Source organism: Patagioenas fasciata, chromosome Z (genome assembly GCF_037038585.1).
Source record: "Patagioenas fasciata isolate bPatFas1 chromosome Z, bPatFas1.hap1, whole genome shotgun sequence".
NCBI lineage: Eukaryota > Metazoa > Chordata > Aves > Columbiformes > Columbidae > Patagioenas > Patagioenas fasciata.
The window spans coordinates 58,845,760-58,860,698 of record NC_092560.1 but is presented as its reverse complement, the minus strand read 5'-3'; the positions used below and the strand labels follow the sequence as shown (position 1 = coordinate 58,860,698).

General features: G+C 37.8%; 1 protein-coding gene across 1 annotated transcript; it reads left to right on the top strand.

Annotated features, from left to right (window-relative positions):
• Window positions 1–9,703: 9,703 nt before the first annotated feature.
• HSPB3 (heat shock protein family B (small) member 3) lies at window positions 9,704–13,792 on the top strand. The gene has a single exon (XM_071802008.1). The coding sequence runs from the start codon at window positions 13,037–13,039 to the stop codon at window positions 13,478–13,480; it is 444 nt and encodes a 147-aa protein (XP_071658109.1). The 5' UTR covers window positions 9,704–13,036; the 3' UTR covers window positions 13,481–13,792.
• Window positions 13,793–14,939: the final 1,147 nt, after the last annotated feature.

Genomic DNA, 14,939 nt, shown 5'->3' with positions numbered 1-14,939 from the left:
TAACTCCTGTAACTTCTTATTGGTTAATGAGGTAGAGTTAGGGATTTTCTAGTACTTGCAGTCTGCTTTATAAATAGGAGCCTGCCTGAACCAAGAGAGAATCTATGCTCCGAATCCCAGTTTTCAATAACTCATAAATTAATTATATTTTAAAGATATTTTTAGTTCTGGATTCTATTTTAAATGAACAAGCAAAACCCCAAACAAACAGACCAAGAACACCCTACCAGCAAGTGAATTCTTACAGTCATCAAGTATATTCTGGGAGATAAACAAGGCTTTTAAACATCTCCCTCTTTCAGTGCAATGGAAACAACTTGAGTGGAACAGGAAAAGCTTCGTATCTCCTGTGACAGAAAACCAGCCAAAAAATGCATAGACTCAAGAAAAAGACAAAAATTTAGATGTAAGGAAAGTGATGTAAGATCTGGTCAGTGAACTACTCACTAACACCAAGGTTTGTTTGGTCAGGATTCTTATTTGAAGTCCACCTTACATGAGTTTTTGTCAGAAACCACAGCCGAAGCTCCTTTTTTATTACTCAAGTGGTAATCCTCACATTCATAGTAATATCTGGGCGTGCTTCATACAAATAGCTTTGAATTTTCTTTCAATCTGTACTCAGAAACTCTCATGTCTGGGATTTACTTTAAAAATCTTGTCTATTTTACTATCATCTATCATGGATGTTTAAGTTATAATATCTATAGAGTGAGCAGCACCTGTACAATATGCACTGTATGAGATTTTATTGCTTCTAACAGTATTTATTGCACCTCAGCCACACAGGGCAGCAATGCCTAACATCTGACATTCTAACATGGTTTAAAGAAAATTTAACTCCATAATTAAATTTACTGCTGTGATTTTGCACTTGCAATTATCCACAAATATTCACTGCCTTTTTCACGTATGCAGTTTAGCACATTAGCACATACAGCCACTTAGCTCACTTATTATCACTGCAACATTTTTTCATATTAATGTGCAACAAGTCTCTGAGGCTTATTTTTTTTACTTTATCTACAGTAAAGGTACTATCAAAATAAACATGTAATAATTTTGTCCCTTTGCCCCTTTTCTGTTCTTACACATGGAAAATTATATTTCAATATGAACTTTGCCCAAGAAAGGTCTCAAAGGTGAGCCTGCAATCGTTAATTTTAAATGGAACTCAAGCAATTTCATCCAGTAAAAGCTCTTTGTAGACAAAATCCATTAATAGTACTATAGTGCAATAAGCCTAGAATAGGCACTCTTTTGTGTTTTCTTTGCAGACTAATATTCTACTGGTGAATAAAAAAAAAAAAAATTAAAAAAGCATCAGCCATACAAACAGGACAGCAATACAATTACTTTACCAAGAGCAGCAAGAGGTACATCTACTGAAAATATCTTGCTTTCTATTGAATATGCACCCATTAGACAAACTTTGATTGCTACCTGCTTTCTGATTTTCTGTATACTTCAGTTGCTGTACCCTGTATTTTCAGTTGCATTATTATGATGCCTCAGCCTGTAGCACTAGATGCAGTCACCCACTGCTATGCTGTCATGTCCTAAGAAGCAAATTACATACTCAATGCCATAATAGAGGAGGTGGGAAGGCTTATCCCTTGCAGTAAATCCAACTCAGTCAGCAAGCTGTTCTTTGGTTTCATCAAGAATATTAAAGGTGTATCCATATTAAGCTCAGTTTCGTCTTTGTCACTAGTGATACACCTTCATACACCTTCATACATTACAATTCTTATGATCCTTGTTCGCTTTGGTCTTTTTCCTCTGAAGGCTTCACATGTTACCTTGTCTCTGTGTATTTGTATACATGCATCAGAAGATACTGTCTCTTCTGAAAAGCTCAATAACCTAAATAGCGCTAGGATCCTGATCCCTCTTCCCCCATTCTTTGAAAGTGGAACAGGAAGATCATGGTTTGCCAGAAGTCAGAGAGAAATGCCTGCGGGAGAGCTAAGAACCAAGACTGGATTTCTCACCTCCCGAGTCAGTGCCATAGCCCCAAGTCCACTCACCTTTCTTGCTGACGTCTTGGCAGCTGGATTATAAACCTATTTTATGAGTAATAAAACCAGTTAGTGATGATCATCTGAACAACACAAACCCAGTAACACTGCAGATGTGCTAGGGAGCAGCTGAGAAGGTCAGCTGCATAGCAATCAAGGGTGTAGGACTGAATAAAACCAAGGGCTTGCACACTTAGAAATGCATTTCCACTCAGGCAGTTTACTGTATGGGTGGGAACTTTACATTAGCTCTGTCCCCAATTTCCCACTCTTCCTACATGTTTTCAGGGTCCTGGTCTAACAACAGCATGTGAACTCAGTCACTTCGGTGTATATTTCAGCTATCCTACATGCAATTACAGCTCCAAAGATGTAGGAAAGCAAGGGTGTGAATATTCTGAGTCCATCTTGAAGAGTTCTTGGTTACGAATAGACTGCATTTGTCCTTTGAGCATCCTTCACATAGTCCTGAAGACGAGAAAAACCAGCAAGTAGCTGGTCCATGAAGGGAAAGGGGAATTACAATTTCAAAGACATTGACAGAGCTCTCAGTCAAACTAAATCTCAGATCAGGAAAAGAGGTCACAATTGTCAGGTTTTTTAAAAGCTCATTATGATTTAGGTGTTCTGTGTGGCAACTGTATAGATTTCAGTTGTGGGAGCAAGTCCAAAGCATGCTTTACAGGGTCCTTTGACTCTTGTTAAAGTGTTTTTCTGTTTTCCCTTGAATGAGAGGCCAGTAGCCTAAGTTTAGGCTTCTTAACCCATCCGAAGAATATGTGAGGATGAATGTCTCTTTTATTTTATTTCTGTTTTATTTCAGCAGAAAGGATGGATGGATGGATGCATGGATGGATGGATGCATGGATGGATAGATAGATAGATAGATAGATAGATAGATAGATAGATAGATAGATAGATAGATAGATTTGGGTCATATCTCATTTTTGTAATCCTGGCTAAATAATAAGCTTTCTGTTTAACTAACATTAAATTTGATGACTTGCTTCTACGTGTAGGGTTTAAGAAGAAAAGGAAGGTGAGTCTGTTAATTCATCAACATGTAACTCTGTTAATACTGAGGTAATTATGGCTAAATATTAGTATTACTCTGAACACATGAAAAGTCATAGGTAGTGGTACTAAAACAACGAGAAACTGGGAGGATCTTTCAAGTAAACTTCTATATATATTGTGAGGAGAAAAAAAAGCACAGGACATTTGTCTTCATGGCAAGTTTTCCTCATTAGTATTGATTAGTATTGATTACTAATTCTTAATTTTCATCCTGTTCAGCAGTTTGGCATGCATATTTAATACACTGTCTCAGAGCCTTGAGCAAAGGTAATGGTTTTTACATTTTCACTGTTTGATATCTAGCTTGCAGAGTTCTAAGACATATTACTTCATGCAAACAGATATTGGTAAAATTCCCAATAATTTCAATTGGACACAAATAGACCCTTCCAACAGAGGCATTTTAACCTAGATCCTACCAGGTCCTGCCTGCCTTTCCTGATATAGTTCCTGCTGCAGATGGTCAAGTTCTGGTTTATCTCTGCTGGGACAGTGAGAAGAACATACCTCACTCGTAATTCTCATGGAGAGGGAGTAGATGGAAGTCACAGTATGGTCATAACTAACTTCATTTTAGGAAACTTTTTTACTATCTGAATTATTTCCCAAATGTGATTCTATCTTTCTGCATATCCCAGATCCTCACAGAGAATTACATATCATGCTGGAAAACAAGGAGAGGAGTAGAAACCTAACAATTGTGGCTATAGTACAGCAAATCTTCAAAATTTTATCAGAGTATGCAAAGTGATTTCAAAGACTAAAGAAATTGAACATCTACTGAGAAGAAATACCAACTTTGTGTCTTTACATAAACAAGAATGCAGAACTGTAGCAGCAGAATAATTAAAAAACACTTTTCCAGCTTGCTGAATGGTCCAGTGTCTTTTTAGAGTACAGTCAGGATGCATCATTGACTCTGGGAACAAGTAAAATAAGAACAACAGGAAACTGAATTTGATCTCTCAAAATAGCAGAGTCCTCTTGCACTATTTAAGTAAGTAACCTTAGAGGGTACTGCTTTTCTATGGTGCTAGACTAGACCTAGGATTACAGAATTATCAGCTGTTTTTATGTTGGTCCCAAATCTCTATCACTGTGCAGTCTGTGCACACTTGTCCTCTCAGAATTATGGCTCACAGAAGAGTTCACTGGTATTGTTTGCTCACTGATTACTAATGGATCTCCATGGCTTCCTACGCTCAGGAAGAATGAAGCATGGCTTGGCAACTGAGGTCCTAACTCTTGTTTCTGAGCAGAAAAGGGGCCTCTCTCCAAATTAGACAGATTCAGGTGGGAGAATTAAACCAAAACCAACATACAAACTGTATCAAAGTGGACCCTTACTTCCCAGGCAGGAACTAGAAAGCATCCCCTCCTCAAGCTGGGTCGTGTGCTTAATGCTAAAATGTTGTACATAAAAAACAAAACCATTGGTGGGACGGGGCGGGAGGGGGGAAGAAAGAAAAGAAATCTAACATTGCACCAGTGGAAAATATGCCACAGACTGTAAACCACTGGTATGTGACTTAATAGTCTGTCATTGTTCTTAATCCTGTTATTGTTTTATTTGCTATTTGTTTCCACAGCAGAATTCCAGCAGTGATAGAAAATGAATAACAGTGATGTAGAATGGAGTCCATCTGAAGCTGTCTGGTGGTTCTTTCTCTCCTAGATCATTGCTATAATGAGGTTTAATCCTGCAGCCTTTCTGTCTCCAGTATCCCCACTGAATGCTATGGGAATAGCAATGCGAGTAGGGAGCTGGCTAATTGGACAGAAGATCACTCGTTATTCAACATCCAGCTACCTTCCGCTGCTGTCACTCAGTATATTTTTCTGAGAGGGAGCTTGCTTGTACACTAGTAATCAAATTCCCTCTGTTTTAGAACATTATCTCTATCCATTTTGTCTTTCACTCTCATTCTTTTCTTCTAACTTATTTATCCATCCATCAGTCATTCTCCATGTAACCAAATATATTTTGAATTGATATAAAATGCCAACAGCACTAACTCCTTTGACTGTATGTCAAAGGCTGCCCTGTGGGTTGTGGTTCTGCTTGTGGTTAAGTCTTCTGAAAGATTTTCCTGTGGTTCTGTTCATCCCTAGCACAAAGAAGCCCCACCGCACTTTGTAAATAACAGAGTCCAGACTCTTTGGCCATCTGTAAGTAGCTTTGACTGGCCCAAAAGAACACTACAATCTATATGGAATAGCTAACACACTTAAAAATGCCCAGTAGAGATCTGAATTATTTTTTAAAACTTCTTTCCAGTAACAGGTAATTGCTTAAAAGTCCAGTATCACAAATATCAATACAGATCTATACTATTAGACTGCACAGATCTAATTTACCTACTCAGTAAAGCAAAAATTCACAGGGAAAAGAGGCTCAACTGTGACTCTAGAGCAGTTTCTATAACATGGCAGTTAAATCTACCCTTATAAACATTATTGCTCTCTCATGGTCTCTCTACAAATATTTTATTTCTTGCACAACATGCTATCTAAACATAAACATTAGCACAGTAAAGTTTAATTAAGGATTGTCTGACCTTCAGTAAAACAACATACAAGCAAGAGATTTTAGACAGCAATTCCACTCTATATTATTATAAAAATAGCTGTATTGATAAACATTTATTGGGAGCAAAGCATTGTAGTAATGGAAAGTGCTACCTTACCTACTAACCAGGTATGTGGTCATACGTTATAAACATTTACATGTACAGAGATCATTGCTTAGAGTGTAAAGACTGAAGGAGATTCCATCAGTGTTATATGATACAATTGTTTTTTAAGAAGAAAAGCAAGTCTCCCATTGTTCTTTCCCAGCCTATGTGGCATGGAATCTTTGAATATAGGCAAGTGCACAAAGCAGGCCAGAAAATATGTTTTCAGATTTTGCAATTATTAACATGTATGAGCAGAAGCTTAAATAAGAGAGAGTAGAAATCAGTTTTAAGTTTCAGGCATAACATTTCATTAAAGCACCCGCTACTTATGTCTGTGGAATATTGTAACTGTCCAAGTCTTGTAAATTAAGATTCACAGTAAACTTTATCTGTGATCTTAAAGAAAAGCCAGGCTAAATGGTGTCTTCTGAGCTGAACCTGTACTATGAAAGACCATGTAATTTCAGAACAAGCGTGGATGATAATGTTAAGTTTAAGCATGTAAATTCTGCACTGATATACACTATGTGTAACTCAAATGAAGATAAAAGGATTATGTGGTTTATATATCAGCATTTGATCCTCAGATTTAACTGAAAACTCTAGCTACACAAAAGGATTTCTAACATTAGGTTTTACGTCTCCAGTCTTTCCGGCATCCCAAAAGTCAGAAAATTAGGACAATATGAGAATATTGTTCTAAATCCAACACCGAAGGAAACAACAATTATGACATTGGAGCCAGATTTTGTTTGACTTTCTTCATGTGGACAGGCAAGGGGAGGCAGTTTTTTTGCCAATAAGTTACTTGCTTTGCTTCTTAGACTGGAAACCCGAGGGAGAGGCTGGCTTTGTGACAAAAATAGGTGGCCCACAGAATGGAGACATGGCTACCAACGAATTTCACATTATCCACTAAGTCAGCATATGGTGACTGTATCAAACTCCTATTAGTCACCCTAAACTTAAGATTTTGTGACAAGCCTTCCACTCTCATTACCGACCCACCCAGTCTCCAGCTGCTCCTCGTCAGTTAAAGATACTCATCATAGAAGTTAGTTACCAAGGCACATTGACATCGAACAGCACATTTATGTAATCCAGAAAGGAGTTGTTCACTAACCATAGCAAACTCTTCCTGTAAATCCTTTGCAAAGCACAGTGGTTGCTCTTTAAGGACTTTCTGGATGAGATTCTTCTACCCTGGAATCAGTAGCTGGCCACTTTCCAGACCAACATGTTGACTCTCAGCCTCAGTGAGTTTAGGGCTGAGTGATCAGGGATTCTCTGCTTGGCTCTGTGGAACTAACCCACCTTCGTGACGCATGGTTGTGTATGACTTTTATGTTATTCAGAGAAATTTTTAGGGATTCTTGATGTTAAAGAATAATCTCACTGATTCCAGGTGTGCCTACAAGACATAGGCACAAAGGATGCAGGCTGCAGCAATGCAGGCTGCCTTTAATCAGTGGTTTCATTTACCATCCAGTGCTGAAGTCGCGGAGTTTTGCTAAAGCCACAAGCCACCTTCATATCACGGGCCATTCAGCTGATACCTTATTGCTAGCAAATACTCAGAAAGTATTGCCCTCAGCTCTAAAATTTCCTAAGTACACAGAACTGTATATTCTATAATGTTTTCATGCTAACATTCATGTAATAATGCAGTATTTTGGTGATAGCATTTAGTTATACCTTTAGTTCCTTCCAACACTTCAACTTAGTAAAAATTTTAATTCATTTAGTGTGTTCAACTATTTTCTGGCAAGTAATTATTTTGACAAACATATCCAAAGCATCAGTACACCATAAGCCTTCAGTTCATTCTAGCTATTTAACTTCAGTCTTAACCTTGTTCTTGGGAAAAACTAAACAAAATGAGATCATGGTGGGGATTCCGCTAATTACAAGTTAGTATGTTTTATGTGCAATTTAGGTCCTAGATTTTCCAGCCCTTACTCCTAGAAGCCTTAGGGAGCACCTGATTTTAAGCAGCAGAAATATTCCTACTCCCAGAACTTCACATGTGAGATTTCTGGTACCTCTATTATTTTTACTGAAGTAGTGAACATCAGAACATGCAAACCTGAAGATCTGGTCCATGGAACAGATGTTTCACATCCTAAATAAACAAGTGAATATTTGCTATGAAGTTTAAACAGATCCAAAATAAATATACCAGCCTTCTTGTATTCAACTGCCTTGAGTTATTCCTACCAAGTATCAAGTCAAGTCTCCAGTAAGGCAGAGGAGGAGGAAATCTGAAAACTGGAATTCTTCTTGGAACACTAGTTAATTTTTAACAGGCAAAAAATAAGAATGTGTCTACAGCAAGAGTGCATTAGATCCTGCCTTTCAGTGGCAAAACAGAGCTTCCAAGCCCTTAGGCGCATTATTCTCTTCTAATGGTTCATTTCCTCTCTACTGTTCTACCTGCAAGAATTTAACAGATTATTATCACTCTAAATAAAATACTATAGTTTACTTTCTATAGGAGTTTCTCAAGAAAATGTGAGGCACAGATGCATTTGGCTATAACAGACATTAAAATGTTTGGAAAACAAGGCATATGAATAACAAAGCAAATTGTTAAGAGTTCCATGACATCACTTTAAAGTAATTTTTAGAGTAACTTGAAGTTTTAAAATCATTATTATACAATTTGCATTTTTATTCCTTCACTGTTCTTTAAAAACAGCAGCTGCTCTGGTCCTTTCATCCCCCATCCTTCATCTGCCCCTCTATCATCTCAACATGTCAAAAAAAGTCTTGTAATAGTGGAAGTAATGTGTCAAAATTATAGTCCTTTCTGTGCTTACATATATTAATTGCATAGCTTCCCAACAAATGAGCAAACATTTGATTCTTAGTGCAAAAGCTGAGATTAGTTTTCCACTTCTTAAGAGGCCCCTAAAATTAGGAGATTGAGTTCATGGTTACAAGTGAGTATCAGTGCCCTGGAGAGATTTTCCAGGAGGTTGGGCAAATCCAGCCTTTTCCAGGTTTTGAAGGACATGACCCACAGGCTGAAGCCTTCCTTCAGTTAAGTTGGCTGTGTAACAACACAGCCTTTACAAGTTGCAAGTATTTTTATTGCACAGCATGTATTTTTTCTGCAGGAAGAGTTAGGTTGTGATTCACTGACTAATATGAATACCATGTGATTGGAATGAAACAGTAATTAAAAAAAAAAAAAATCACTAAATATTTCTTGAAGACAGAATACCTGATATCTGCTGATTAGACACTTGCAATAGATATGATTACATTTTTGATTCCTTCAGAGCTTACGTGTATCCAGATCTAACAATCCAGTTAAAAGAACAACTCATAGCTCTAAGAAGTAATGGACTCAAAATGACATGAGTTGGACACAATAATTTTCTCAGTCTAACAAAATACGTTAAATACCATGTGGAAAATAGCCTTTTACCATCCAGTTTCTGTAAGCGTCACACGACATTCCATTCTCACATGCATTTTATTTTACTGTCTAGCTCTTCGGTAGCACCACAAAGCTTAAGCTCCCAAATTGGGTATAACAGAGCCAGTACCATGAAAATCAACCCTGTCCTACTCTTCCTTATGTTTCGTATGTATGGTGAAGTCTGAAATAACAGCATCTCTTTAGAATGACATGAGACGTAGATCATGACTGGCATCCTTGGATACCCTGGTAAAAGTAGTGGCAGTGCTCTGCCTAAATTCATGTGGATAATTATATGGGCCTCATTTGAATTTAGCCTGTTAGCTTCTGCTAGAAGAGTTATTTGCTTCATCCTGCCAGCGTTTTTGCTTTCTTTATGCCTTTCAGCAGTTACCAGATTTCAGTGGCAGTTGGAGTACATACTTCTCTTTGTGGAATCAAGCATGCAGACAATTGCAACAAGGCAAGCTATTAATTTAAAGTTGTGTCAAACAGGACGCACCTGTATTTCTTTAAGATGTACATGAAAAATGTGTTATTTTCAAGAGTTTGTGCACCTTACTTTTATTTCAGTTTACAATACAGCTTTACCAGGATGGCTACTTTCTACATTTTCCATGAGTTCAATGTGATTGAAGTATTTATTTCTTCCTCGCGCCAAAATACTGAGAAAGGTTATATTGGCTTGAAAATAGCCTGTTGGACGTTAAAATTATGCAGTCTTCTTGCTTTGATTGGACTAGATGATCTTTCGAGGTCCCTTCCAATCCCTAACATTCTGTGATTCTGTGATTTGTCTTTCCATGCAAGTATCTCAAAGACTGATCATTATATCTGGCTTCGGCATGCAGAAGGCAGCTTGTGATTTTTCGGGGATGTTTTCCCATCTCACCACAAGATGTCGGTGTGACACGTTCATCCTGGATACGTTTACACTGGCACCGTGTTTCTCCCAGCCAATTGCTGCAAGCTGCCAATGGATCCCATTTATTTCCTTTAAAAACCCACAAAAGATATTGAGACCGTAAATATCTGCAATGGGAGAAAGAGAGCAAGGACTGACAAGTGCAAGGCCACAATAACTAATGGCCTCACCTCAGCTGTGCAAAGAACATCCTTGCAATGCTTCCCACGCTAGTGGGTGGTTTCCCACCTGTGGTGCAATACGGGACGAGGCCTTCACACAGACAGAAAAACAGGGAACAAAAACCTGAGACACTGAGCTGACAGTCAAGGACATCTATCCTGCTCCTGCTGGATCTGCTCTGAAGGTTTAAAATTACCTCTTAATCAATGGTTTTTAGAATGCATTGCTCACCTGAAGCAAGCTATAGATATTTGAAGAGTATAGCCATAGCAGCATCAAAAGTTCCTCTGTATTTCAGCACCACATTCATATTTAAATTTCAAAGCCTGAAAATATACTCTAAATTGCCAGGATGCTTGTGTTTCAAGGGTGTTTTATTTTTCCAGTTTACATATTCTCCATGTTATCAACAAAGAGATAAGAAAGACGGTCATAATTTCTGATTCCTTAGGTGGCAAAGAGAGATAAAAAAGGGACTGGGACTGAGGAGAGAGCAGAATAGGAGAGCAGGAAGAGGCTTCATTACCAAAATCTTTCCAATTCCTAATCCTACAGAGTAGAAAGGGATCCTGTAAACTCCTGTAGAGTTATGCATATGACATGAATTTAAAGGGTATTCAAAGCATCCTTCATGCTAATTAGGCCAGGCAGACAGTTCCAAGTATATTTAACACAGACATTTGAAATACTAACACAACTGTTTCTGGGAATGGATATAGCTGTCCCACCGCAAGCTGCACAGAGGTGGTGGTTTCTGTTTTCATTTAGAGTGTAAGTATAGGCAAGTTTACCTTTTTCCAGAGAAGATGGGAATCATTAAAATAAAAAATAAAAAATAAAAGAATGCGGTATTCCTGCACAGTACCTTTATTAATGAAGTGCAAAATTGGAGTAAAATAAGTCAGGCTATCATCACAGAATTCAGTAGGGACAGCAATAACTTTCAGCAATTCCTAAAAGCAAATCACAACCAACCAGGCATATGGCTTCACTTCAGGGTTAAAGTTTCCTCATCGAGTGAATCATTGGCTAGCAAAACAGAAAACAGCTGCTGAACAGATAACGGGCAATGCTCCAGGTTTTTTTTATCACTATTTTAGTAAGCCATACATTCAGAATTGCATCTTTAAATTATTTCTGAAGGACAGTTTGACAGGACAAGAACTAATAGTTAAATAAAGTACCATAACTGTCCTTTCCCACAGTAGTCAGTTAAATGGTTGGCCATTAGTGTGAGTTATCCTGAACCTTTGGTCTGCCTTCAAAAATGTCCTTACCTTGCAATGCAGCCTTCATGAATCTAACATAAAATAGCAACCTTAGAACTTTAATTATAGATGTGTCTGCTAATCCTGCTCTACTATCGACTCAATACAGAAGCTCATTTCTGATAGCTATCAAAATTTAAATGCCTCATTTTTTGTGAGTCCACTAGCAACCATCCCGTATTAGTAACAATCCATTTTCATGGCAAGGAAGGATATAAGAACAAGAGAGAGATAAAGATCTCTGAACAACAACAGCCAAACAAGAAGGAATAAAAGTATCTCATTTGATTATTTTTAGCATTAGTGCAACTGAGGAAAATAAGCAGTTTTCACCATCAGTTGCCATAGTGCATTCTGCTTTACATTACCAAGCCCAACTAGAGGGATTTTCTAGCAAACACATTAAAATCTCAACATACTTTCCCTTTTCACTGCAATTTCCTCTCAGGTCTCATTAACCAAGCTATTAGAACTTGTAGGCATTATTTGCCCTGCGATCACAGAGTAGCAAGATGATTACAGCACAGAGAGCTTTTGAGGTTATCAGTCCTGCTCCCCAGATCCATGTGGTAGATGAGATCATAGATTAAAGCTGTTAAGCCACAGAAGATGAAGGCTACTGAGACAACGTGATAGCATTAAGGATTTGGAGTTTTCTTTATTATTTTGCTGGAGACAAATAACTCTGCCCTCTCCTGGAAGCTGTGAAATAGTAGCTTTCACTGTGATTTTCCCTACACTCTTGAGCCTGACTCCCTGACACGCTGGAGAAGGCTCCGCTGTGTTTGTAGGTCACCAAGACTGCAGAGTCAGCCTTTCAGGCATCCCCTCTTTGGATAGGGATGGTTATTGTTCCGTTACCTCCTCCTGCCAATAAGACGGTTAACCTTGTCCATATTTTACCTATGCAGAATTTCTGCAATGATTTTCAATGCACTGGATATTTTTGTAGTTTACCTAACCTGAAATCTGCTTCATTCCTACTTCAGTCTAACTAAATTCTTTCCCTCAGTAACTTTGCATCTCAGTCAGAAGAAATATAGAGTTTGTATCTATTGCCATGTATCCCTTGAAAAAACAGTATCTTTGAACTTCCATTTAAATCAAGAATCTTTCACATTATTTGTCTGCCTGCTATTGATAATGATAAATACCACAATATTGTGATAATCAGACATGTGTTATAATTTTGTTTTTACTACTTATGCATGAAAGCTGTGCATGTGTTGAAGCCACTCAAGGCCCAAGCACTATAAATAGTGCTCTATTGTCAGTGGATAAAAGATGAAACAAGTCTCCAGGCAGTGGAGCACAGTGCACCCTATTAAATATTGAGCTCTGGCTGTGCTAAAAGTGAAAAGCGACATCAACCAATAAACCAGTCTGCGGGTAAGGCATACGCCTGGGAAGAGTTTGCTTTCACTTTGCAGCTCCCCCAAGGCGACACAGGAGCAGCGACTCATCTTTCTGCCTCAGCAATGGCAGAAGCTGTTCTAAGACACTGGGTGGAAACTCCTGTACGCTATCAAGAGCACTTTGCCGTCCAAGAGCTGGAAGCATGCAAACTGGACCACTCTCTATATGCTTTGCCAGGCCCTTCTATCTCTGCACTGAGAAGCAGAATCACAGAAAGCACAGCTGGGGCCGGGAAGAGTGATGAGAAGGATGAAAACACACACTTTCAGGTCTTGCTGGATGTTGTGCAGTTCCGCCCTGAAGATATCATTATTCAGACTTTCGAAGGCTGGCTCCTGATCAAAGCTCAGCATGGACCCAGGATGGATGAACATGGTTTTGTATCCAGAAGCTTCACCAGACAATACAAATTACCTAATGGAGTGGAGAACAAAGACTTGTCTGCGCTTTTCTGCCATGATGGCATTTTGGTTGTTGAAATGAAGAACTCGGTGGGAAAGAATTAGAACTTTGTCCATAGTTTATTGGTGAGATGAAATTATCCTTAATATGAAAAAATAATATCATTCAAGCAATGCTGTAGAGTGTAGTAAGCATGTGGCTATATTTATACATTGCAGTAACTGAAAATCTTTGTGTATATTTTTCAGTATGCTGAGCTTATTGTTTGATGTGAAACGTTAGACTGCTTGCCTCTGGCTACATATGTGTTGGAAAGCCATGGTTTTTGAGCAGTAGAAAATTTAGGCTAGTCACAGCAAGAGAAAAAAATAATCTGTTTGATAACATATTGAGAATAAAGCATATTTATGAGTTCAGTAGGAGGAGTTGTATTTCTAAGGGATAAGCATTTGACATACATAGTCTTAATGATTAAAAAAGTAATAAACAGGTTGTGAGTCTTATGGAAATTTAGATTATGTACCAAAAATCTGTTTTCAAATTTTTAAAATTTAATTCTTCTTCCCTAGGCTCTGGTAAAGCCTCCAAACTGAAGTATACTATAAAAAACCCAAACAAAAAGCAAGTAAACAAAAACACTAAAAAACACTATTTCCACAGCTTGAGCTTGTATACAAAAATCCCTTGAGAAACTACTTTTTAGAATTGTGCTGCATCTTTGAAATTATAGGAGCAAATAATAATCACTGACTGTATTTGCTTGAAAACAGAGTAAATAGAAATTATGTTTTCCATCAAAGGCAAATTAATTTTAAAGAAAACAATCAAAGACATTTAAAACATTGGTTTTGTTTAACATATTTTGCTATCTATTAGCAACTGAAGAAAAAATGTATTGCTCACAAGTACTCACAAGAATCAAATTCTTCCTTGTGAAGCCCTGGTAATACAGCGGCATTACTCTGGCACAGATGCCTTTATTCCTACGTGGCTTAGCTAATCTTGTTGTTCGATCAGAAATTTTTTTTTCTTCATGTTGCTTGACAGTTTAGGCTGAGATCCCGCAACTATGTCTCGAAGAGCAAATTTTTCTGTCTATGTATATTCCCACTCTCCCCATATGAATGCGGTCTCTACATTAATCTAATTTTAAGTGCAGGGGTTCATTACTACAGACATCGGTTTAATTCCTGTAACATCTCACATTTCATGAGAGTGGCAGAGATGAAAAAATATCCACCCACTATAACTAGTATCTGTTCTTCTCAACGTTAAAAAAAATAATGCTGTGAGTTTGTAAATACTCAAACATTTGAGGAGCTCTGCAGCTGCAAGTCAAACTGTCTCCTTTTATGTGTACTGGAGAGGAGTATGACTGCTGTGCTATGAATAGTAAAGGAATGTGGAATGGAAAGTGCCAAGTTAAATACAGACTCTTTATGATAGCCATCTGCTGTTTGGACAAATTAAAAACATATTCAAATGAAACTGAATACAAATACAATTTTAAGAATATGAGAAAAAACATATGAACAAAACCCAGGCTCTCACTAGCTGAAGCCA